General features: G+C 60.2%; 1 protein-coding gene across 1 annotated transcript; it reads right to left on the reverse strand.

The window, feature by feature from the left end:
- Nucleotides 1-137: 137 nt before the first annotated feature.
- FOXN4 (forkhead box N4) lies at nucleotides 138-24,917 on the reverse strand. Its single transcript, XM_002723178.6, has 10 exons — nucleotides 24,823-24,917; nucleotides 24,206-24,294; nucleotides 10,350-10,495; nucleotides 7,068-7,192; nucleotides 6,847-6,957; nucleotides 6,466-6,593; nucleotides 5,839-5,935; nucleotides 5,271-5,478; nucleotides 1,102-1,494; nucleotides 138-531 (listed from the first exon to the last, which is right to left on the reverse strand). The coding sequence occupies exons 2-10, from the start codon at nucleotides 24,289-24,291 to the stop codon at nucleotides 272-274; spliced, it is 1,554 nt and encodes a 517-aa protein (XP_002723224.1). The 5' UTR covers nucleotides 24,292-24,294; nucleotides 24,823-24,917; the 3' UTR covers nucleotides 138-271.
- Nucleotides 24,918-25,737: the final 820 nt, after the last annotated feature.

Below are 25,737 nucleotides of genomic sequence, written 5' to 3' on the forward strand. Positions count from 1 at the left end.
CTGCTCGCCAAGGTGCCTGGGGAGGCGGCCTGGCAGCCAGAGGCTGCACTGGAGAAATTCTCAACAGAGCTGGACCAGGCAGCCTGGTCCACCCTCTCCTGTGCTTCTGTCTTGGGAAGGTTCCAGAAGCTTCCTGTGGGAGGCACAAAAGGGGCTGGAGAGAGAGAGAGAGAGGCTGCAGCCTTGCCAGGACTCCAGGAGGGGCCCATGGGAGGCAAGGGGGCGGTCCTTCCAGGAATGCCCTGCTACGGTCAGTGCCAGCCCCGAGGGCTCAGAGCAGGGCGATGGGCTTGTTCCCCGGCGCTCCCAGGTACTGCGTGGAGGAGGCGGCGCCCGCCGCGGCCACACCGTCGGGGTTGGAGTAGGCAGCGTAGAGACCCGTCAGCTGCACATCTGCGAAGCCCTGCTCACTGCCGCCAGGCACGGAGGTCAGGCCCGAGGCCCCCAGGTCACAGCCAAGCGGGGAGTCTCCGAAGGTCCCCAGGGCGTCCAGGCTGAAGCCGTCCTCCTTCATCTCCTCCCACAGGTTCCCTGGCCAAGACAAGGGGCCCCGTGAGTCGGCGACACACCGGACATCTCCGGTCAGGTTCCGGTCTAAGGGAGGAGGCCTCCCTGGCACGTGGCAGGTGCACCCACGTTCCTGCAGCCTGAAATCCCCAATTGCGCATCCATCCATCCATTCATTCGTTCACGTCCTCTTTACTGAAGACCATGCCATGGGCGCGGGTCAGCGGGTGACCGGGCTCACAGCTGTGAGTGCAGTGGTTAGTGATGAAAAGTCTGTAGCCAGAGAGACCCGGGCTGAGTGCCGGCTTCAAGGACCAGCCAGCTGGCGGATGCTGGGCCCCTGGCCTCAGTTTCCTCATTGGACAGGAAAGGGCGTGGCCTCAGGGGACCATGACAGATGACATGACGCCTCTGACATGCCTGCCCCTCACCCCTGGCCTGGTATACAGGAAGTGCTCACTGTTTGCTGTGATTAGCTATTCCTAGGGGGGTTGCTATGGCAACGAGGCTGGGCGGATGCAGGCAGTGTCGGTTTCCTCCCCCGCCCCGCCCCTGCCCATCACCTGTCTCCAACCCCGGTTCCTCCAGCCTCACCCTGCAGAGCGAAGTCCACGATGCTGGGGTCCAGGGCGTCCACCTCAGTGTTCATGTCCGTGCCGATGTTGATGAAGTCCACGGGGCCCCTGCCCACGGCGGGGTGAGGGAGGGGGCCGGGGCTCAGGGCCGGCAGGGCGTGCAGGGGCGGGGTCTGCGCCGGCGCCGGGGAGTCTGGAGCCAGATGGGCTTGGGGCTGGACCTGGTGGTTCAGGGGGACCGACTGCAGGGACAGGGTCCTGAGCGGCTGGGGAGGGAGCTGGGAGACAGCCAGGCAGCCGTGGGCCATGGTCGCCGTGGCAGGGCGCAGCAGGCCAGGGGGCTCCGGCTCTCCGGGTTTGCCAGGGCGCCGGCAGCTTTCAGGTCGGTCGGAGATCAGCTTGTCCAGTTCCTCTGCGGGAATGGGGCGGTGAGGGGGGGAGGTCACTGAGAACCCACCCGGCAGGCACCAGGCCGCAGCCCCGCCCGGCTTCAGACGCCTCGCGGCCTCTCGGAGTCTGTCTCCTCTTCTAGGGCACAGCATCACCTGTGCCGCAGGGTCTTGGAGGGAGGAGCGGGGCCCTGGAACCCCAGCCGAGGGAGGGAGCTCAGGCAGGCATGAGAGACCCCCATGGGGCCAGGCCCCCACGGACTGAAAAGCAAGGGGTCTTGGCCCATCCCTGCTGCCGAAGCAAGGGGGCGCTGTTACTCTGACGTTGCGTGGGGCTGTGGGCTCTGACCTGTGCAATGGATCACGACGCGGACACCCGACCCTCGGGTCCCCTGGTCTAGCAGGGCCGCCCCCAACCCCTTCAGAACTGGGAACACTCAGGGGCAGCTGCTAGGGATGCCAGCACCCCATGCCGGAGTATCCGGGTTTGAGTCCCGGCTCTGTTCCTGACTCCGGCTCCCTGCTGGTGCGCACCCTGGAGGCAGCAGGTGCTGGCCCGCTGCTTGGGTCCCTGCTGCCCACGTGAGGGCCCTGGACGCAGTTCCGGCTCCGCCTTCTGCTGGGCGCAGCACAGGTGTCAGAGGCGTTTGAGAACTGAAGCGTTGGATGAGAGCGCTCACTCTCGCGCTCGCTCTCTCTCTCACCCCCATTCTCTGTCTTTCAAATAAGTACATAAATTTTACAAAAAATTTAAGGGAAAGAAATGAAAACATTTAGAATCTAGAAGGCCAAATGAGCTGCCCAAGACCTCACTTTCTTTTTTAAGATTTATTTGCTTGAAAGGCAGAGAGAGAGAGAGAGAGAGGCTGGCAGTCCCTCCTGTTAATATGCAGCAGGACTGGCCTAGGTCTCTCGAGCCAGACCCCAGAGCTCTTGCTGAGGTCGGGGTGCGTGACCCCCACCCCAGCTGAGAGCCTGGGGCGCCCCTGCGGCCCTCCCCTACCTCACTGGCTTGTTCACCTGTGAGCTGCACTCCCAGCCTCCCTCGGGCCAGACCTCAAGGGAGCCAGGCCATGTGGGCGGAGGCTGGGCAGAGCCGGCTCCCCTGCGGGGCTGTGGATAGACAGCCTGGACATACATTCCTGGTCAGGGTGTGTGTACACAGTGCAGTTGGGGTGTGTGCAGTTGGCGTGTGTGTACAGTTGTGTGTGTGTTATAGTTGGAGTGTGCAGTTTGTTCTTGTGTGTATACAGTTGTGTGTGTGCACAGTTGGTGTTTGTGTGTACAGTTTGTGTACACAGCTGGTATGTTTACACAGCTAGTGTGTACACAGTTGGTATGTGTACAAGTTGGTGTTTGTACACAGCTGGTGTGTGTGCACAGTTGTGTGTTATTGTGTACACAGTTGTATGTGTACACAGTTGTGTGTGTACACAGCTGGTATTGTACACAGTTGTGTGTTCTGTGTACACAGTTGTATGTGTACACAGCTGGTGTTGTACACAGTTGTGTATGTGCACACAGTTGTGTGTTTGTGTGCACAGTTGTGTGTACACAGTTGTGTATGTGTACACAGTTGTGTGTTTTTGTGTGCACAGTTGTGTGTGTGTGTGTACACAGCCGGCCCTCTGTGTTTCTGTGATTCTGGGTTTGCAGATCCATCCAGCGGAGGATTGGAAATCTGTCTCAACACCGTCTGTACTGGGCGTGTGCAGGCTTTTCTCCCGCGTCGCTATTCCGAAGCTACACAGCACCACCTGCACTTCCTCCCCGTGTGCGCGGGGCAGGAGCCCATCAGAGAGGGCCCAGCACAGTGGCAGCAGAAGGTCAGCTCACGTTGGCGCCAACACCTGTGGACTCGTGCATCTTCCTTTACGACACTGCCCCGTGAGCCCTCTGTGTACCTGAACTTCACAGTGAACATCTCTATTCCCAGTTTCCTCTGAAGTCTGGAGCGCCGTCGCACAGGGGCCCGAGCGTGGGTTCTGTGCAGCCCCTGCCGCTTTGCCTAACGGGGGGATTTACACCGATTTTGGAATCTGCCGGTGATGAGCACCAACTGTATACGCATGCACACGCTTGGTCTGAAGCTGCACCTGCGGCTTACGGCAGCTTGCTTCGACACCAGCCCCCGCTGTGCCCTCTCTCAGGAGGGGGAGGCTGTGTTCATGTCCCCTCTAAAGCATCTGCCAGTCCTAACCCGGGCGCAGGGGCCCTGACGCCTGCTTCACCAGCCCTCGGCGGCGCGGCGATTCACCCTGTCCGCTTTCACTCCCAGAAACAGTTCTGGGTGAGGAGCCGCTTTCAGCGACCACGGGCTGCGGTCCTGGACCACCTCTGTGCAGGCTGGGAGACGGCCCCGGCTGCAGGTTTCTGAGCCCTTGCCCTCCCCTCGTGTGCTGCCCCCACCATGTGCATGTGTGTGCGTGGTGTGCGTGGTATGCGTGGTGCCGTGGTTTGTGTGTGCATGTGGTATATGTGGGCATGCTGGTGTGTAAGTATGGAGTCTGGCATGTGTGCAAGTGTGAATGTGTGTATGCTGGTAAGTGCATGTGTGGACACTGGCATGTGTGTACAGGGTGCATGTGTGTGGTATATATGCATGTGTGTGGTGTACACGTGTGTGCATGGTATATATATGTATGCTGGCATGTATCCACATGCATATGGTATGTATGTATACACGTGGTGTACACATATATGTGCTGGTACGTGTACGTGTGCACATTGTGTGTGCACGTGTACATGTGTCTGTGCTGGTGTAGGTGTGTGTGTGGTGTACACGTGTGCTGGTGTGTGTGGCATGTGTTGCATGTAAATATTGTATACATGTGTGTGCTGGTGCATTGTGTGGCGTACATGTGTGTACGTATGCTGCACGTGTATATGTGCTGATGTGTGTGTGCATGCTTACACATGGTGTGTGCATGTGTGCACATGGTGTACGTGTGTGCTGGTGTATATGCATGTACACATGGTGTGTGTACATGTATGCATGAGTATGTGTTGTGCATGGGTGTGCATGTGGTTTATGTGTGCACGTGGTATACGTGTACATGCGTGGAGCTCACTGGGGTTGCCCATACTGTGACGGATGGCATGGTGAGTGTGTGCACATGGTGTATATGTGTGTGGACATGTGGTGTATGTGTGCATGCATGGAGCTCACCGGGGTTGGCCATGCTGCTGCGGATGGTGTGGTGAGCGTGTGTGCGTGTGCATGTGGTGTATGCGTGCATGTACACGTGGTGTATGTGTGTGCACACGTGTGGCTCTCCGGGGTTGGCCATGCTGCGGCGGATGGTGTGGTGAGTGCGTGTGCGTGTGCATGTGGTGTATGCGTGCGTGTACACATGGTGTGCATGTGTGCACACGCGTGGCTCACCGGGGTTGGCCATGCTGCGGCGGATGGTGTGGTGAGTGTGTGTGCATGTGGTGTATGCGTGTGTGTACACGTGGTATATGTGTGTGCGCACGCGTGGCTCACCGGGGTTGGCCATGCTGCGGCGGATGGTGTGGTGAGTGTGTGTGCATTTGGTGTATGCGTGTGTGTACACGTGGTATATGTGTGTGCACACGTGTGGCTCACCGGGGTTGGCCATGCTGCGGCGGATGGTGTGGTGATTGTGTGTGCATTTGGTGTATGCGTGTGTGTACACGTGGTGTACGTGTGTGCACACGTGTGGCTCACCGGGGTTGGCCATGCTGCGGCGGATGGTGTGGTGAGTGCGTGTGCGTGTGCATGTGGTGTATGCGTGTGTGTACACATGGTGTGCGTGTGTGCACACGCGTGGCTCACCAGGGTTGGCCATGCTGCGGCGGATGGCGGCCAGGTCCTTCCTCTTGCACTTGTGTAGCTCCTCCTCCATCTTGTCGATGCGGGCCAGGTTCAGGGCCCACAGGCAGCCCTTGCGCGAGGAGCCGCCCGCCTTGTTCTCCACCTTCTCAAAGCACTTGTTCAGGGACAGGTTGTGACGCACCGAGTTCTTCCAGCCGTCGGGTGCCGTCTGCGGGGAGGCCCGGAACTCGGGACCCCCGCAGAGACCCCCACCCCAGGGACGGGCCCGCGGGATGGGACCCAGCGGTGGCAAGGGAGATGCTCAGAGCGAGCGAGATCTGAGGCAGCCTGGGGGCTGTGCCCTGCTGAAAGGGGCCTGCGATCCCATCCCCCAGCCCCCAGCCCCCAGCGGCTGTAAGGCGGTGGATCCATCACCCTCTCTCCACGCAGGGAGCCGGGCAGAGAGGCTGAGGCCCGGACAAAGCACCCAGTGTGTCACACGCATGTACTTTATACCTAAGGGGCAGCCCTGGTTTCGGAGACGAAAGCCCGGGCAGCTCTCGCACCTGCAGCCGGGGTGGGGCCTCACCTTGAAGTAGGGGAAGTGCTCCTTCATGAAGCTGTAGATCTCGCTCACGGGCAGGCTGCCTGTCTTGCTGTTCTTCAGGGCCATGGCGATGAGGCAGCTGGGAGCGAGAGGCCGGGTGGGCTGGGTGTGAAGGGGGTCTGGGGCTGACTCGCCAAAGCCCCCCTCCTCCAGGAAGCCCACCCTGCTTGACCCCAGCATGCTCTCAATGCCTCATCTCCCCTCCCCCCAATCCTCTCTGCCTTTCTCCTTGACCCTGGGCTCAGCCTTCCTCACTGTTGTCTCCCACTCTTCCGTACATCCCTGTAGAGGTAGAGAGCATCTGCAGCCCCTCAGGTCTTGCCCCAGCTGCCCTCCCCCACCCCCGCCAGGCACCCACAAGGCCCCACTGGCTGTTATCCCAATGACCTTCCATGTTGGAAGAGACTGGCGCTCAGAGAGGCCGAGACACCCTGCCCCACCCCAGGCCACACAGCTTGGGGTGTGGGTGAGCTCTTGGACCTGATGTTGGCCGACCCATGTGGAGGCTGGCACCTGGGGGGTTCTCCCACTGCCCCAGGCCCCCCCAACGCAGCCCTGACCCCTCCTCCCCCAGCACCTGCACCTGGCCCTGCCCACCGTGGACCTCACCTGTATGAGTAGATGGGCTTGGGGTAGTGCTTGGGACGGAGTTCCTGAGATGGGAGCACAGCCATGTGGGGCTGGGGGTAGGGGGGCCGTGCCCCAAATGGGGAGCCATAGAGGCCGGCAGGAGGGCACTTCCCGCAGGGGGAGGGGGAGAGAGAGAGGGAGGGAGGGAAGGAGGTGAGAAGGAACAAGTCACACACAAGACCCCTGCCCTGCCCAGGGGAGGCTGATGGGGGTGGGGCCAAGAGTCTGGGGACAACAGAACCAATGACCCCAGCACAGCAATGGGTGATGTTGGGTAAACTGAGGCCCAGGGGTCCCCCCGGCTGCCCCAAGGCAGGGGTGTCTGCCTCTGAGATCGGGGCTGCTGGGAGCTTCTGGTACCTGCTGGGCGCCTGGAGGGAGAGGGAATGGTGGCTGGGTGGCCGGTGGGTACAGCTGGGACGTGTCCTGCAAGCGAGGTGAGGGCTGGCCACCCACTGAGAACTGGCTCATCTGCTGGGACCGGGAGAGGAGGAGGCAGGGGGTCAGGGTGGCAGTGGGGCACCCAAGCCCTGGGGGGCATCCCTTTGCTCCCCCACCCCCACCCCCCAGGAGGCACTTACACTGACTCCATGGCTGGCTACGGGGCCCAGGCCCAGCAAGCTCCGGGGGGCCATGCCGGCTGGACCAGGGAGCAGGGGCCCTGGGGTAGGTCCCACGTGCAGGTCAGCAGCCCCGGCCGGGGCACCTGCAGGGGAGAGGTGCAGAGGGACTGCAGAGCTGGAGGAACAGGGTTGCAGGCAGGCCCAGCCCACCCCAAGGCAGCGCCACCCCCACCATGAAGGGCCTGGCAGTCCCTCCTGGGCGCATGACTGCAGCCAGCACCGGTCTTGCTTGCATTTGGGCTGCTGCTGTTTCCGGTAAGAGATGAGATAATGCCCATCGAGTGCCTACTTAGCACCTTGACGGATGTGGGATGCCAGCCGGCAACAGGAGCCGAGGAGGAGGAGGAGGATGTAACTAACACCTGTCCTTTACCCAGCGGCAACGCTGCCATCCACTGTGCGTTTTCTTCTCTAAAACACCCCGTGGCTCCCCTGACACCCCGTGGCTCCCCTGACTCCCCCGTGGCTCCCCTGACTCCCCCATGGCTCCCCCGTGACTCCCCTGTGGCTCCCCTGTGCCTCCAGGTTTAGGTCCAATGCTTCTGTGTGCCTCTTCTCCTTTTGCTAAGCTCTGCTCCTCTAACCAAGAATCAGCACAGGAATCACCGGTGTACAAGCTGCCTCCTCCCGCCTGTGCTGGGCCTGTGACAGACATTGCTAATCCATCCCAGAGTCTCACCGCACCAGCCTGATTTCAGCCAGTCACTTGCAATCAGGCAGAGTTGCCCTGCAAGACGATGCCACCCCAGGGCCATCTCTTCCAGGAAGCCCTCTGGGTCCTTTAGTTCTTCAGCAAGTACTGGCTGCTGCCTGGGCTCACCCTGCAGGCTTTGGTCTGTTTGTCTTGGCCTTTTCTGCCTGCCCAGACAACAGGGACCACACCGCCCATGGCTCACTGCTGCACACACTGGGCCGTGAGAGGCACCCAGCAGGTGCGGTGGGCATGGAAGGAGCTTCCTTACTTTACCATTCGTGGAATGCCTCCCGTGCTCTGTGCCCATTGCATTGAGCCATCACGCTCCCCCAGGAGAGCAGTTGTGTCACAGCTCAGTGCAGACGAGGAACCAGCTCAGATCAGAGGGCAACCCCCCCATGTGCTTGTTCCCTGGGCTCCAGATCCAGGGTGAGCAACACGACCAGCAGGCCGAATGCGGCCCACAGTCTGGTTGTATAAATAAAGTTTTATTGGCACAGGCACACCTATCAGAGGTCTTCAAAAAGTTCTTGGGAGATGCATTTTGTGGGAAAAAAAAGCTATGTGTAGATTTCAAAAACTTTTTTGCACTATAATAATAATAAACTCCATTTCCATGGAGTTTTTCAAATATTCCCATTCGTTTTCTTGTTTATAAATTTTTAGTTATTTTCTTGTTTTATTTGGAAGAGAAAGAAAGAGACATAGAGAGAGCTCTTCCATCTGCTGGCTCACTCCCCAAATGCCTGCAACAGCCAGGACCTGGAATTCAACTCTGGTTTCCCATATTGGTGGCAGAGATCCAAGCACTCGGGCCATGATCTGTTGCCTCCCAGGAGCTCACTAGCAGGAAGCTGGCTCAGAAGTGGAGCAGGCCCTCCGATATGGATGCGGGCTGGTCTAACCTCTGTGCCCAACGGCTGCCCCTATTTTCACACTGTTTGTGACTGAATTTGTGCCATGGAAGCAAAAATGGACTAGCCTCCATAGAGACTGTGCAGCCTAGCAAGTCTAAAATGTTTATCACCTGGCCCTTCCCAGAAAGAGTTTGCGGATCCCTGTGCAGGAATGATTGGCTCAATTAAAAAAAAATCCTAGACATTGACTTTTCAACTATTGGTTCATTTAATGTACTGTGCTGGTTGTTTCCATCGTGTTTCTTCAACATTTTAAAAAATATTTATTTGAAAGGCAGAGAGGGGGCTGGCACTGTGGCACAGTAGGTAAATCTTCCACCTGCAGTGCCAGTATCCCATATGGGCGCCAGTTCTATTCCTGGCTGCTCCTCTTCTGATCCAGCTCTCTGCTATGGCCTGGGAAAGCAGTGGAAGATGGCCCAAGTGCTTGGACCCCTGCACCTACGTGGGAGACCTGGAAGAAGCTCCTGGCTCCTGGCTTTGGATCAGCGCAGCTCTGGCCGTTGCGGCCATCTGAGGAGTGAACCAACAGAAGGAAGACCTTTCTCTCTGTCTTTCCCACTCACTGTCTATAACTCTACCTCTCAAATAAATAAATGAAATCTAAGGAAGGGAGGAAGGGAGGAAGGGAGGAAGAGAGGAAGAGAGGAAGAGAGGAAGAGAGGCAGAGAGAGACAGAGATCTCCCATCCACTGGCACTGGTTCACTCCCCAGATGCTCACAACAGCCAGGGCTGGGCCAGGCTGAAGCCCGGAGCTCAGTCCAGGTCTCCCACATAGGTGGTAGACACCCAAGTACTTGAGCCATCACCTGCTGCCTCCTAGGTGTGCATTACCGGGAAGCTGGAATTGAACCCAGGCGCTCGGATACGGGATACGGGTGCCCCCAGCAGCACCAAGTACCTGCCCCTGAGCATTCTCCACGTCTCTAAGGAATCCACCTGCTGCCAGTGCAACCCACAGCTGTGTACTGGCCTCCTGCTCCTGGGCCTTCAGGGGCTTCCCAAAACAGCCAAGGGAAAGTGATTTAGACTTCTCGGGCCATGTGGTCTCTGTCATCTTTTCCTTACAACCCTTGAAGAATAAAAACCATTCTTAGGGCCGGCGCTGTGGAGTGGTAGGTTAAGCCTCTCCCTGTGGCACCGTCATCCTGTATGGGCACCGGTTCGAGTCCTGGCTGCTCCTCTTCTAATCCAGCTCTCCACTAATGCACCTGGGAAAGCAGCTTGGGCCCTTGTGCCCACACGAAGCTCCTGGCTTCAGTCTGACCCAGTCCTGGCCATTGCAGCCATTTGATGGAGTGAACCAGTGGATGGAAGTTTCTCTCTCTCTCTCTCTCTCTCTCTCTCTCTCTCTCTCTCTCTGCCTTACAAATAAATAAATCTTTTTTTAAAGTACTGGAGGAGCAGCAGGTGTGGCTTCCTCCTTACAGGACCTGCAGCTTATCCAGGGCCTGGTGCCCTGCGTTCGATATGCGATGAACTCCATCCTTCAAAGGCTGGGTGGAATCAGCCCCGTGTTATAGCCCAGAGAAATGCAGGGACCCGGCCACACAGCAAGTGTAAGTGTTGGGGCTCAGATGCCCCTCCCCCATTCTCCTCCCTCCACCCCACCTGGGCCCTGAGCCTACCTGTGTGTGGATGTGGCGCCCTGGGGCCGCCCAGGTCCACGCGGCTGTTTACCATTTGCTGCAGCCGAGGCACGTCCACGGCCGTGAGCCACGACAGGGACTGCAGGTCCCCAGGGAGGTCTTCATTGCTGGTGGAAGCCAGGAGCCTGCGAAGAGGAGCAAGGAGCTCGGGCGGAGTGGGGGGGCTCAGCCGGTTCCTGGGGTGGGGGAGCTTCCTGAACCCCAGGCCCCTCACTGCCCCCAAGCCACCCTCCAACCTACTGAGCATGGGGATGTGGCGAGCCCATCTCTCTTAGCCCTGCCTTTAGTGGGGTGCTCACTGCGGGCCTCATCCCATTTAATACCCCCATCACCCCACAAGGCAAGCACTGGTATTAGCACAAAATTCAAAATATTCCTAAATCAGGAGTACAGACGTAGTGCCGCAAGGAGGAAATTCTTCAAGTGACCTGGTGTGGGATGGCAGGATGTAGGTGCAGTACCAACATTGTATCATGATGCGGGTTCAGTACCAACATTGTATCATGATGGGGGTGCAGTACCAACATTGTGTCATGATGTGGGTGCAGTACCAACATTGTATCATGTTCCCTGCGGAGTGAGGGGTTCGGGAAGCATGAATGGATGTCCTGTTGAGACTTGAGTCCTCTCCCCCAGCATTGTGTATGCAGATTCTAGAATCTGAGGTCTGGAACGCTCCCGGCCTCTGGGCCCCATAGGCTAAGTGAGGACACTGAGGCACTATAGGAGCTCACCTGGGACTCCACAGCACACAGCAGGCAGAGCCTGTGGTCACCCAGGCCACTGCTGCACCCAGGTTGTCAGGTTCCAGGTCCTGGGTGGCTTCTGGCCATGCAGTATCCCTCGGGGCTGGCGTGGGGCTTGGGGACAGTCCACGTGGGTGACGGGGTTGGTTACGTGCTGAGCTGACTGAGTGCCTGCTCCATGCCATGCTCAAGGCTCAGTGCTCAGCACGGTCCCCCCTCAATCCCCACAGCAGCCCCGAGACTGGGATATGCTCAACTCCCACTTTTACAGGTGGGGAGACTGAGGCGCAGGACACGGGGTCACGTGCCCAAGGCAACACAGCATCAGAGTGGTGGGGCAGGGGGCTTGGGTGCAGCCTGAAGCCCAACTGCTTCCCCAGGACCCCAGGCAGCTCCTGCAGGCTCCAGTGAGAGACCCCCACCCACCACGCGCCATGGAATCCTGAGCAGAGAGACTTGGCTTCCTGTGGAAGAAAGAGGCTGCACCCGATTTGGACAACTTCTCTTCTGAGGTCGCACTGGCCAGGTGGCCCCAAGAGCCCAGGCCGCCCAGTGGCATCTGGCCTCTGTAGTGACGCATGCGCCAACGGACCCTTGGGGGGACCCAGCGCACCTGCCAACGTCACAGCAAGGGGCTGGCTGTCTTGTTGCTGGGAAGCCCTCAGCTCAAATCCTGAGCTCCAAGTTTTAAAGATCAGTGGCTCAGGCCTCCTGGGGGAGAGTACGGGGACAGAGAGAGACCCCAGAAGCCCCAGGTTCTGGTCCGGGGCCTGTCTGCCCCCTCTCTGCCTGGCGCCTCTAGGTCCAGTTCTTTCTCTCTCCCCCTTTGGTTTTCCTCGACCCCTCCTCCCCAGCACTGCTCTCCCTGCCCTAGTGTTTTAGGGCCCCAATTAGTGTTGCCATGGCCACGGCTGCTCCGCTGTCACAGGGCCTGGGCCCTCAGCCCACGGTGCTGGCGTCAGGTGACCGCCAGGCCGCCCTGGCCATTGGCTGCCTCATAGGAAAACAGTGCCTGGGGCGATTTGAAAACCCAGCCGGCCGGTGTCACTGGCAGCGGTTGGCCCGGCTGCTGTCCCCGGAGCCCCATTGTGTGACAAGCGACTGCTGGCCCCGTGGCACGTGGCCCCCATTGTCCTGGGGTCTCGGTGCAATTGTTTCTGTGCCCCTCCCCCTCCTGGCTGCTGCCTCTTCAGCTGGCTCGTAACTCATCTGGCCCGGTGACAGCCACGGGCCAGGCCCAAGAGATGCCATCTGTGTCCCCTAGGCCCCTCAGCACGGCATGAGGCGGAGGGGCAGGGCCCACCGTTGGGGACGCCTGGCCGGCCCCTGCCCTTCCTCCTCTTGCCACGCCGTGGCCAGCTGACTCAGCAGTGCTTGGTAAGGCAAGGCCCCTCCTGCTTAGGAACCTGCCGTAGCTCCCCACTGCCCTCACTGCTTTCCTCCTGCTCGCTAGAGACGAGCTGGAACAGAACCCCAGGTAGGGGTGAGGCTGACAGGCAGTACAGGGGGCGGTTAAGAGCAGGGGCTCTGGGTTCGGATCCTGGTTTCCCCTTGTCTGTGCACCTTGGGATGAAAATAACCCCCTCCCCCATCAGATGTTGGAGAACCAAATGGTTTTTCCATGCAGCACACTTGCAGGGGTGTCTGGCGCATGGCAATTATCGTACAGCTCTTAGTCCCAATCCTGACGGTCATAGTCACGTTACTGTTAGCCAGCCCTGGGGTCTGCAAGCTTCGTACATAGGTCGCAGGGACCTGCCCTGCTGCCGCTCCTCACACTTCCCGTATGCCAGACTGGGGTTCTGCACCATCCCCATTTTATAGATGGAGAAACTGAAACTGAGGCCTGGGAAGTCACTTAAAGGACTCCAAGCCTGTCTCCCCATGGGTCAGGTGCTTAGTGCGCAAGGGCCAGATCGAAGGTGCTATCTGGTGACTGCCTCTCCATCCTAACTGGGGGCCCACCGGGGTCCCCTTTCCCTTGGCCTCACTGCTCCTCTGTGGGAAGAGCCACGGCCTGCTGCATCTACCCAGGGTGCACCTGCCCTGGTGCACCTATGCCCGGCTGTGCCTCCATGCCCCCTGCCAGGAAAGCTTTGCTTTTCCCTGCCCATGCCCTGATGCCAACCTCGAAATCTGTGTCCTGGCCACCAAGCCTGGGAGGTCCCCAGTGTCACTGAGGCTACCCCTCTTCTTAAATGGGAAACCGGCTGAGTGAGGGGGAGAACTTCCGGTTCCTCCCGCACGCTCAGGGACCCCGTGTGCATCCTTACTGCTCCCTGCTCGCGGCCAGGATGAGGCGGCCCTGCCCATCTCTCTGCCCTCACCCTGCCTCCTGGCTCACTGAGCCTCGACCCTGAGCCCTGTGTCCTGCATACAGCGAGTGCCTTTAAAACAGGCCAAGCCCAGGCTACCAGGCCACCAACCCTGAGAGTGACATGACAATGCAGAGGGAGTGACGGGGGGGGGGGGGGACCTTCCATCCCCAAATGCCTAAAACTCCTGGAGTTGGGCCAGACCAAAACCAGAAGACCAGAACTCAACCCAGGTCTCCTATGTGGGTGGCAGGGGCCTGGAGTACTTGAGCCACTACCAGCTGCTCCCCTGGGTGTGTGTTCGCAGGAAGTTGGCCGGGAAGTGGAGGCGGGACAAACCCAGGTGCTCAAACGAGGGGTGCAGGCATCCCAAGCAGCACCTTAGCCCCTGTGCCCAAGGCCTGCTCCCCGGCTTGGCCCTTTTACAGCTGATAGAGCATCCGTTGTCTCTTCCGGGCCTCGCGGCAGTCCTAGGAAGGGGACAGGGAGCGGCCCAGGCCCACTTTATGGATGGGAGCACCAAGGCCAGTCCCCGCAAAGCAAAGCCCCTTTGCCTGGAAGCGAGGCAGCCAGGACTTGACCCTGGGCCTGTCTGCCCCAGCCTCGGGCTGCTCCCAGGGCTCTGCGGGCAGGAATCTGATGTCCAGGGGCAGAAGTCCCACCGAGCCCAGGGCTCTGGGCTAGGGCTCTGCAACCCAGCATCTCCCGGAGGCCCACCCCAGGCCTCCCCACTGCCCTGGGGAGGGAGGACAGCCCAGAGAGGGCGGGCTGAGACTTGGGCAAGGATCAACCCTCTGGGTGCAAGTCTGTGAGCCCTGGGCTGCATGCCCTGGGACAAGTCACCGAGTCTCCGTTCCTGGGGTGGCTGAGGGGCTCTGAGAAGCCAGTGCATGCTCCATTGGGGGCATGGGCCTGTCTCTCAATCTGGGCTCAGCAGGTGTCCAGAGGTGGTCAGGTCCTCCCCTGTGCCTATCCCCAAGCTGGGGCGCCTGGTGAGTGGCCCCAGCCAGCCCTGCAGGATGCCTGCCAGGGAGCACTGTGGTGAGAGTCTGCTGGCTCCAAAGCCTGACTTGTTTCCCCCTGCCTCTAGGGTCTCCCTCAGACTTGGGGGTCTCTTCAATATATGTCACAGGGGCTGGGGCTGATGTGTCAGAGCCCTGGTGGGAGTGCCTCATCCCCATTGCCCAGCCCAGGCCCTGGGTGACCCTGGCCCCCTGCAGAGAGCTGCACCACAAGCCTCCCCCCAAAAAAACACCCTCCCTCACCAATGCCTGAAGATCACCCCACGTGCCAGCCCCGCTCACTCCTCGCACCTCCTGGAGGCAGCATAACTACAGGCTCCACAGTGGCTGCGACCCAGCAAAGACTGTGGCTCAGGAGCTGCCCTGGCTTCTCAGCTGTACGTCCTTGGAATGGCATTTAACCCCTGGGCTCAGTTTTCCCACCTGTAAAATGGGCATGAGCGACAATGCTCATAGCAGCAGTACCTGTGCCTCCTAGGATTGGCATGAGGTATGGGGGTGAAGTGGTTTTATGAGCCATTGTAGGAGAGAGAGAGAGACAGACAGACAGCCTTCTAGGCCGAGAAAGGACAGGACATATGCAATTCAAAGAAAAAGACCAAGCCCAGCCTGGAGTGGCCCTGGTCCTCAGGGCAGGTCTGCCCACGCCCTGTGCATTGTCTGCAGCTCTTGGCTAACCCTGGCCTGCATGGCGCCACCCCCAGAGGTAGCAGAGAAGAATCAAGCTTCCAAAGACCCAGCTCCCTCTGCCAGCTTCCTCCACTCTCTCCTTTCCTGTCCTTGCAGCTGAGCAGCCCCGGGCTTCCTGCTGGACGTCCTCCCAAGCCTTCCTGTGCCTCAGTCTCCTAATCTGCAGAATGGGTTTAATGATGAGGGAGGCAGAGCACCCACAGGAGCTCTTAACCAATGCCCATCCTCTCCCCCAGTCTCCCATAGACCCTTCTCCATCCTGCCCACCCACTACAGGCCCCAAAGCGTGACACTTGTGTGCCCACTACCCCAGTTGCCCAGAGCCACAGAGCCAGGCTTGAGGGAAGAAGGCACAGGTGCCTGCAGCTAATGACCCCAGGTCTTGGGCCAGCTTGGATGCAGCAAGGGGTGGGCCCTCTGTCTCCAGCTGCACTGTCCCCCGCTCACATCTTGACTGTGCCTTCCTCCGTGCCCCCCACACCTTCTGTTCCCTCCCAATGGACGCCTTTCCTTCCTCCTCTCTGTGTCTCTCTATCCGACTCCTATTTCTCCGACCCCAAGGGAGCACTCCAGTTGGCTTCAAGCCACTTCCTACTCCAGGGAGGGCAGGAGCTGCACCCCTAGGTCTATGGGGGACTCTGAGAGTCCTTTCTGGATGCAAGTGGCCCTAGGAGGCCCCCATGGTGAAGCAGGGGCGCTCACAGCCCCCGAGGGAGGGCATGTGGCTGGGCACACAGTGGGCGCTCAATAATTACTCAGTTTGGATAAAGGAGCACAGAGCCGCAGCTTTCCAGGTGCCCACGCGGGGGCGAACAGCCCTGGCCTGGGGGCACAGCTCCCGAGGCTAAAACTGTGCATGTGCTTGGTGACCAGCTTCCCACTTGCCAGATGTGCACACCAAGGCCAGAGAGGCGCAGGCCGGTCGCAGGTCACCCCGCTGGGGGCGGTGGAGCCAGGACTCCACCTCTACCTCTGAGCCACAGGCCCCTCGTCCCACCTCCCTGCCTACAGACATGTCCTGTGCGAATTCTAGAAACCACAGCCATGTGCTTGCCAACAGGTAGCCGCGAGCCAACCGCAGCCGCTTGAAGGACAATGGAGGTTCAGTGACTGCGTGATTTTCGCGTTGCCGTTAAACACCCGGAGCTGTGCTGTAAGTGTGGGAGTTCGGGAGCTGATTTCACGGAATTTCAAGCTTTAGTGCGGTTGCTTATCAAAGAATCTCCATCTGCCCCGCCCCGGGAAGGGGGACAGGATAAGGCTCTGACGAAGTTGTGAGCCCCCCATCTCACGGGCATTCAAGCAGGGGCCAAGGGGACCACTCGTCAGGTCCCTATTGGGTGGCAGATGCACCCAGGCCACTGCGGAAGTCTCTGGGGCACAGAGACGGCCCCACTCCCACAGGTCCTTGGCCCTGGCCTGGACTCAGTTTCCCCACTTGTAAAGCAGCAGTGACTGAGCAGAGGGGTCCTGTGTGACCTGGGTCCAGTGTCTCACCTGCCCTGGGCCTCAGGTTCCCTGGGTTTACAGAGGAGATAGGGATGGTCCCCCAGCCTCAGTTGTCCACGGAGGGTGTGGGAGCTGGCCCACGGCTTCTTCATGTGCCAGATCAGAGGGAGGGCCCTAGGTGGCTCCTGACAACGCGTCTTTCTCAACCCACCAGGAAAGCCAACAGCAGACTGTCACCTGTGTCACCCATTTTCCAAGTGCCTGCTCTGTGCTTATCACTCACCTGCTACCTGTGTGCCCTTCTGGGTTGTGCTGGGAAGGCTCTGGGCCCCTCAAGAGGTACAGACCCTGTGCCACATGGCACCCGAAGCCCATCCCAGCCAGCAGCCCAGTCACAGTCCCCAGGGGTCCTCTCTGAGGCGTGGTCACCACTGTAGACTCTGGGGTCTGCCAGACTTGGACTGGAACCCCACCCAGCCACTTGGTAGCTGGGAGACTCATCTGCAGCCCTCTGGCTCTCCGAGCCTCAGTTTGCTCACCTGCAAAATGGGAGTGCTAACCTCCTTCCCATCTCATGGGTACTTTGTGGATTGCAGGTGCTCACCCCAGGCAGCGCTGGTTCATGTCATTGTCAACATCCTGTGACCAACAAGGAGTGGGCTCCCTAGGGTGTCCCACATTCCATCCTGAGTATTTCCTGAGCTGCTCTTTGTCAGGTCCTGGCAGGCTAAGCTCCCTGTGTCCAATGAGATTGGCCCTGGGACGCAAAGAGGAGAGAGCCCACCTTCCAGGCAGCCCCGGCAGGTCAGCTCCTTCCTGCTTTCCTGGCTGCTGCGTGTCGGCTCCTCTCATCCCCACCGCGCAGACTGCCTGGCTGAGGCCCGGAGACACGCAGAGACATGGCCATGGCAGAGGAGCGAGCGCTCGCACAGGGCCATCCTGCCACGGCTGAAATAAACTACGCCGTGGGCAGGAAGGAGGTGGCGTCATCAGATCGTTGTTAAAAGGGCCAGGCTGTCGGCGTCCTGATGGTGACAGGGCCACTGGTCAGGGGGGCCCCTGGTGCCCCCGGGCAAGGCGAGACACCGTGGAGTCCAAGGTTGTCAGCCCAAGTGAGCTGCACAGACAGCGCCCTCCGCTGATGGGCTGTGCTGCCACAGAGGACAGGATGAGTGGGCAGAGCCAGCAGGGCAGCACCCAGGGGCCCAGGGAGACCCTGATGCCAGTCCTGCTCCACTCCCAGGGCAGGGACCTCGCACAGGGTATGGAACGCCGTAGAACCTCAGATCGCCAAGTGTCAAATGGGGAGAGGATGGGATCACCCTAGTTGTTGTTGTTGTTTTAATTTTCTTTTATTTATATGAGAGATAGACAAAGAGAGTTCCCACGTTCTGGTTCACTCTTCAAATGCCTGCAGGGGCGGGGCTGGGGCTGGGGCTGGGAGCCTGGAGCCAGGGACTCCAGGTCTCTCACATGGATGGCAGAAACAATTGCTCCAGCCATCACCTGCTGTCTCCCAGGGTCTGCGTTGGTGAGAAACTGGAGCCAGTGGCCAGGGCTGGGGATCAAAGCCAGAGCCTCTGACATGGGACGCGGGCATCATAGCCACTCCCAGGGCCTCTTGTTCAGGGTGGGTAACCACAGGTGGGCACGGGGCAGTGATGGCTCGGGGCAGGTCCTGGGAAACTATAGGCTGGATGCAGCTAGCACGCAGCAGCCGGACCTTTTATGGGGACGTCAAACTCCCGCAGGGAGTCCAGCTTCCCTTCTCCCCTGCCTCGCTCCCTCCCTCCCCTCTGCTCCTGCAAACCTCGCCACGTTTCAGCTCCCCAAACACACTCAGCGCTGACATCATCAGATCTTTGCACACGCTCTTCCCTTTGCCTGCAATGCTGTTCCAGGCACTCATTCCTGGCCGGCTCTTTCTCAGCCTAAATGTTCCCTCTCCTGACAGGCCCTCCCTGGCCATGCTGTCCTCCCATGGCCCTTCCTGTCTGCGTCCACAGAGCAGGCGCTCTGCAGTGAGGGGTTTATTTATATCCGTGTCTCACCTTTCTGCGAGGGGCTGGCACCTGTGGGCGCTCATTACATCTTTGCCGGAGTAGGAAAAGGAGAGGCAGCATATCCTGGTCCCCAAGCTCCTCCCATTTCCTGCCCAGCTTAGACACCACCTCCCCCAGGAAGCCTTCGAAGACTAGCCAACCCTCTCCCAGTCTTTCCCTCCCCTGAGATGGCTGGAGCTGTCAGCATCCACACGTAGCATAGAATGCCAGGATCACCTATTAGTCGTATCTGGCCGCCTGCTCTAACTTGCTCCTCCCTGTAGATGCTCAACACCTGCCGTTGGCGCGAGACCCACAGCAACCTGCCAGGCCTCAGTTGGACATATAGCACTCACCCGTCCAAGGCCAGCTGGAGCCCATGGCCGCTGCAACAGAGATGGAACACTGTGGGGGCTCAGCCGGTGCCTGCACGGCGCCACGCGGACTTAGGGCTGGTTACGGTTCCCACTGGGGGTTTCTGCTCTCAGAGCCCCTGTCTGGAGCCCACATCCAGCTCTTGCTTTGCGATCTTGGGGTTCCTTAGAATCAACACCTTGACTGTACAGAGGAAGGGACACCCATTCGGGGTTCAAATCCCATCTCTGCACGTTTGTGGCCGGGTGATCTGGGACAAGTCACCTCACCTCTCTGTGTCTCGGTTACATCCTAAGTACAATGGAATAACCGTAATCCCCACCCCAGGGGGCAGAGGGGAGGGCAAGACCCATTTGTATCAGACAGGGCTTGGCACATAGTAGGTGCAGTATTCATAGTAGGTGTCTTCCCCCTCACGCCTAACCCTGCCTGTCGGAGGGCCTGGCACGGCAAAGGTCGTTAGCAATCAGCACCCCAGCGGCTCAGAGGCCTTTCCGCTCCCGCTCCCCGGGACAGCTCGGCCACCCCTCCTCTCAGGGAAGCTTCCTTCCCAAGTCAGTTCCTTCACCAAGAGCCGTTCTTGCTTTGGGCCTACCCACCACCCAAAGAGGGCTGAAGCGCTTCCCAAGGTGTTTATTTAGCTAAGCTATCTTTTGCAACTGTTTACAGGAAAAGGTGAGCAAATGCTACCTAGCAAGCCAGGGAAATTGCCAACAGGACCACGGGGGCGTGCATGGAGCTGATTTGATGCGTTTGGAAACGAGAATTTTTTTCTTTCTATAATGGCAGCTGTCTTGGGACTTGGTGTGTGTGTGTGTGTGTGTGTGTGTGTCCACACTTGCGTGCACATGCATGCAGATGATTCTCAGGGGTAGAAATGCAAAGACAGGCCGGCGCCGCGGCTCACTAGGCTAATCCTCCGCCTAGCGGCGCCGGCACACCGGGTTCTAGTCCCGGTCGGGGCGCCGGATTCTGTCCCGGTTGCCCCTCTTCCAGGCCAGCCCTCTGCTGTGGCCAGGGAGTGCAGTGGAGGATGGCCCAGGTGCTTGGGCCCTGCACCCCATGGGAGACCAGGAAAAGCACCTGGCTCCTGGCTCCTGCCATCGGATCAGCGCGCTGCGCCGGCCGCGGCGGCCATTGGAGGGTGAACCAACGGCAAAGGAAGACCTTTCTCTCTGTCTCTCTCTCTCACTGTCCACTCTGCCTGTCAAAATAAAAAAAAAAAAAAAAAAAAAAAAAAAAAAAGAAATGCAAAGACACCCAAACAGGGCTGGGCCCCACCTCGCTTCCTGGCCCACAAGGTAGCCTAAGCTGTTCCGTGCGTGCTGAGGGCTGTGCAGATGTTGGGACCGTCCCCACCGCTGGCGGAGGGGCCCCCTCCCCACAGGGAGGTTACAGCTGATGGGAGGGGCCGCCTGATGGGGTTCAACCATCCCGCACGGGGCTCCTGAGCTATGGGTCATCACCAGATCTCCGCAGACGTGTTCTTTCTCATGAGGTATCTGCCAGTCTCCCATCTAGCCAATCAATATTGACGGTCCACATGTGCCACCACTTCCATACACACACACACACACACACAGCCCAGCGTGCAGAAAGGGCAGGGACTTCCCCAGGGCCACCTTATTTCCTAGGGCAGGGACTGAGGTTTGGGGAGGGGTACATCAGGCATAAGGACCCGTGCGGAGGACCTCTGAGCCTCCTGGCTCCTGAAGCAGGGGTGAGCCCAAGGGGCCAAGCACCTGCCTTTACTCAGGTCCCTGAGCCTCACTTTCCTATTTTGGAAGAGGAGCTTCTTGAGGGGGTGCTGAGCCCAGTGGCCAAGATGCCCCTGTCCCTTATCGAAATGCCTGGGTCCAAGTCCCAGCTCCAGCTCCCAACCCCACTGCCATTGCACCCTTGGGGGGCAGCAGGGATGGCTCAAGGAATTGGGTTCCAGCCACGCACCTGGGAGACCTGGCTTGAGCCCCAGGTTCCTGGTTCTGGCTCCAGCCCAGTCTCAGCTCTGTGGGCTTTTGAGAGTGAACCTGGCCGGCGCCGTGGCTCACTAGGCTAATCCTCCGCCTTGCGGCGCTGGCACACCCGGTTCTAGTCCTGGTCTGGGCGCCGGATTCTGTCCTGGTTGCCCCTCTTCCAGGTCAGCTCTCTGCTGTGGCCAGGGAGTGCAGTGGAGGATGGCCCAAGTGCTTGGGCCCTGCACCCCATGGGAGACCAGGATAAGTACCTGGCTCTTGCCGTCGGATCAGCGCGGTGCACCAGCCACAGCGCACCAGCCGTGGCGGCCATTGGAGGGTGAACCAACGGCAAAGGAAGACCTTTCTCTCTGTCTCTCTCTCTCTCACTGTCCACTCTGCCTGTCAAAAAAAAAATAATAATAAATAAAAAAAGAAAAAAAAAGAGAGAGTGAACCTGAGATGGGAGCTCTCTTCATCCTGTCTGCCTCTCAAAAAGCAAAATGATTAACGGAACCTACTAAAGGAGCTTGCTGACCCTGACCTCTAGGATAAGTTCCAAAAGCTGGGTGCAGTGGTCACAGATCTTGGGTTCTGCCCCCTTCTGAGCATGCGCCTTTGGGTAGCTCACATATCTGTGCCTCAGGACCCCTATCTGTCAATTGTCCCACTGGAACGGGACAGTGCACCTGCTGAGGAGCTGAGCAGGTGCCTGGCACACAGCTGATGCTTAACAACCATACTCCCTAGCACCTCTAAGGGTGGACGGCCCTCCTGCTCTCTGAGCTGAGACGAAACCAGTTCCGCTGTGGGGAACACGAGTTCCCCTTGCTGTTGTCCAGAGTCAGGACCGCCCCTGGTCCCCAGCTTTGGCTGGCAGTGGGGCGGGGAGGCTGCTGACTCCCGCCAGCTCCCCGGGGCTGGGGCTGCTGCCTCCAGCTGCTGCCCCCGCCCTCCCCGCACACAGCCATTGAGAGTTAACGGCTGCACCAGGCCCCAGGGGGCTGCAGCGTCAGGCGGCTTCGAGTGGGGGCTGCACCACGGCTGGACCAGCAGCCCTGTCTGGAGACGGGGGAGGGTAAGAGAGCAGCCCATAACCTGCTCCTGGGCCATTATGTGGGGAGAAAAGTGGAGCAGGTCCGAGCGGGGTGTCACTGCACAGCCACTAATGTCCTCTCCCAGCCCCACTGCAGGTGCAAAATTCTCAACAGCTCCCCACTGGGCTCTTCAGTGGCTCAGGGAGGAGCAGCCCCCTGCCCAGGGTCCCACCACCGCGAGGCAATGGAGCAGCCTATTTTGTTCCATTCCCTGTGCATGACGCCAGTGGGACTCGGAGCTGGGGGCCACAGTGCACTTGGGGAGTGTTGGTTTCGAGCTCAAGTCCCCACGTGCCCTGTTCCTGGGGGCCCCTGGATTCAGGGGCCCCCACCCCCTCCGCAGTTCCTCCATGCTTCCCCGTCCTGAAGAACCTGCACAGACCCTTCTCTTGCACACTGGGTCACCAGCTATAGCCACGGCAGGTTATGCGTCCTTGATCCGCAAGCCTCACTTTTGGGCTTCCCAAGCAACACCAGGGACCGTAGGCCCTGACCATGCCCATCTGGAAGAGGAGGAAACAGAAGCAAGCCCAGGACCTGTACAAAGCTGGACTTGGCGTCCACCTGCGCCTGACTCTGCTGCCTCCAGGGCTCCTGCTGAGTGCGGTTAGGCGACTGTGAGAATCCGGGTCTTTGAGTTCTTGCAGTGAAGCCCCCTGGGGCGGGGGAGGGGCTGAGCTCTCCCACAGCTCCCAACTTGGAGGGCACAGGCAGGGTTGCCCTGGACACACTCAGTGCCTGCTGGATGCCAGCTTCACTCACAGGGGATGCCACTGAGCCCTAGAGGGCTGGCTAGTTCTGATTCTCTCCAGTGCCCAAACCCACAAACATTCAGAGGCAAAACCGCCCAGGGACAGCTGGCAGATGGCAGAGCTAAGTATGTTGATATAATCACCATCACTCCGTGAGGCGGGTACTAGTTCTATTCCCATTTTGCAGATGAGAAAACCGAGGCTCAGAGAGCTCCACACAGCCAGAGGAGCTGGGATTATAAAGAGCTGCGGAGCCCAAGCTGCTAACCCATAATCTACTCCCACCCCACTTGCCATCATTCAAACCCTTGCAGCGCTGGAAGGAAGCTCAGGGGTCCTGGGTTGCCTGATCTTGGGGAAGCCGGCTTTCTGAGCCTCTGTTGCTCACCTGTGCAGTGGGGGGTCAGTACAGTAGCTCCCCACCGTAGGGCGAAGGAAACAGGAGGAGCTGCACACAGTAGGGGCAGACAAACTGGAAGGCACCTGGCCCCAGCTCTGCACACAGAAGCCTCTGTGCTAAAACCCCTTGAGTGCGCAGCTTCCTTGGGGTCTTACAAGGCGGCCGGCCTCTAATTGGGGCTGTGGTCTGCCCCAGCAGGTGCTGCTGCCGAGTTCCAGGGGCCCCCTGGGTAAACAGGGCTGATCCAAGATGACAGCCTGCTCTTCCCGGGCCAGCCCCAGTCCTGTCCCCATTCCTGAAGCTGGGCGCGCTTGTTCCCGGGGGCCGGGGGTGGGGCAGGGGAACCAGGTCAGGGCTTGCAGGGGCCTCCAGGCTCCTCCACTTTCTCCCCGCAGCCCTGTGACCTTGGACAAGCCCCTTCTCCTCTCCCGGCCTCAGTTTCCCTACCCACAAAAGAAAGGGGGCTGGTCGGGGTGACCCCTTCAGGGCCTCTCCAGCAGGGGCTCCGAGGACTTCTCCCACTTCCCCCCGCACCTTGCTTCAGCCTGTTCCAGAGAATTATTTTGGCCTCAGTTCCCATGTCTCTTACTCCTCAAACACAGGAGACCCCAGGATCATCTAGCTCAACAGCATCTTTTAAGTGAGGAGGAGATGACGCCGCCCAGCGAGGGTGAGGGACCTGCCCAATGTCACACAGCCACAACCTTCCCAGCACCTCCCCAGAAAGCCTCCGAGGGGGCACCCCCTAGGGGCGCCGGAGGGGAAGCAGGAGCCCACCAAGACGCCCACACAGCGCCTAACCCGGGACACACTGGGCCAGCCCGCGCACGCGCAGAGACCACCTCGGAAATCAAGACCTGCTAGCCGACTTGCAAAGGCACGGGATGCAAGCCTGGCGCCGGTTCTGGGGCAGTTTCAGAAGCCACGAGCGGCGCGTGGAGACTTGAGCGAGAGAGCGAGAGTGAGAGAGAGCCAGAAAAAGAGGAAGCCCTCACCTGTATTCCTGCGGAGAGGGGTGGTGGCTTTGCCCCGAGTTTCGGATGAGTCCCGACATCATGGATGAGATGTCACTTCCTATCATCTCCTTGGGGCGGGGAGGAGACAAGCAAAAGACAAACTCCCATCAGCGGCGACGGGTCGGGACACCCGCCCTCGGCTCCCCCCCAGCTCCGAGGGTGGAGCTCCAGGAACCTACAGGACACTCTGTCGTTAAAGAAAAACAAACAACACCGCTGGCGGATTCCTGGGCGGCACGGGTCACGTCCTCCCACCCCCCACCCCGCACCTCCGCGAGGTTGTAGGAGAATATGAAGGGACGGGAATAAAGTCGCAGGGGCCAGGGCCGAGGGAAGCCCCTAGGATCCGGGTGGCAACCCTGGAAAACCGCAGTTGCAAAAAGAGGGGTGGGGAAAACCAGCCCGGCTCCCCAACCCGCCCCCCGGAAGCCTTTAAAACAAATAACCTCTCAGGGCGTCCCTAAGTGTCGCAAACTCCAAGCCTGAAAACGCACAGGGAAACCCACCCAGGGCCATCGCTGCAGGATCCCCCGGGAGAGAGGCTTGGGACGGGGGAGTCGCCGAGCGCGGCCCCGCACGGCCCGGCACTGCGGTACCTGCAGCCGGCGGTGGCGGGCGCGCGGGGTTCCGGAGGGGGCCTCCCTGGCGCTCGCCCCTCGCGTTCTGCAATTTGGCCGCCGTCGCAGCTCGAACCGTTTTTAAATTTCCCTCTCCGGAGCTGTCCAGCTCAGAGCATGCGCAGTAGCCGTGCGGGGGGCTTTTTTTTTTCTTTCCCCCAAGGGTCAGTTACCGGGCAGGGTCAAGGGGACCGCAGCGGGCGTTCCCCGGCAGCGGCGAGCCCGGCGCGCCCGGGGGGCTCCGGTGTGGGTCGGGGGAGCCGCCCGGGGCTGGGGGATGTGGGGGGCAGGGACGCCCCCGCTCAGATTTGACCCAGTGAGCGCCCGCGAGCATGCGTGTAGACAGCGGGAGGGTGGCGTGGACAGAGGGAACTCAGTGGCACAAGGTTGCCGCGTGCACAGAAACTCACGAGCGGGCTGAAGGAGGCGGGCGGGCGGGCGGGCGGCGGACCTACGGCCGGCCCTCTGTCCCCTCCTGGGGGCGCGGGCCAGGGGACACAGTCGGGGGCCCTGGTGGGCGCGCGCCCCGGTCACCTGTCCCTTTAAGAAAGTTTGCGTCCGCGCGGCGGCAGGGGCCGCGGAACCGGGAGCACTGGCGCCCGGAGCCTCCACCTGCCCAGGCTGCGGCTGGGGGCGCCCTGCACCCCCGTCCACCCCCCAGCCGCGGGGCTCGGCTGCCCGGGTGTTGCGACGGCGGGGGAGGCTGCGGCGCTCGATCGGGGACCGGCGCAGAGCCGAGCCGAGCCGTTGACGGCTGGAGCCCGCCTGCAGCCCGCCTCCCGGCCCGCGTCCCCGCCGGCGCGGGAAAGGTGGCGCGAAGCGCGGGCTGCAGGCGGGCCCGGCCCCGCCAGGTGTCAGGAATCAGTCCGGGCTCGTTGCCGGCGCCCTCGCCCG

Source organism: Oryctolagus cuniculus, chromosome 21 (assembly GCF_051225735.1).
Source record: "Oryctolagus cuniculus isolate XC-2025 breed Fujian yellow rabbit chromosome 21, ASM5122573v1, whole genome shotgun sequence".
Lineage (NCBI taxonomy): Eukaryota > Metazoa > Chordata > Mammalia > Lagomorpha > Leporidae > Oryctolagus > Oryctolagus cuniculus.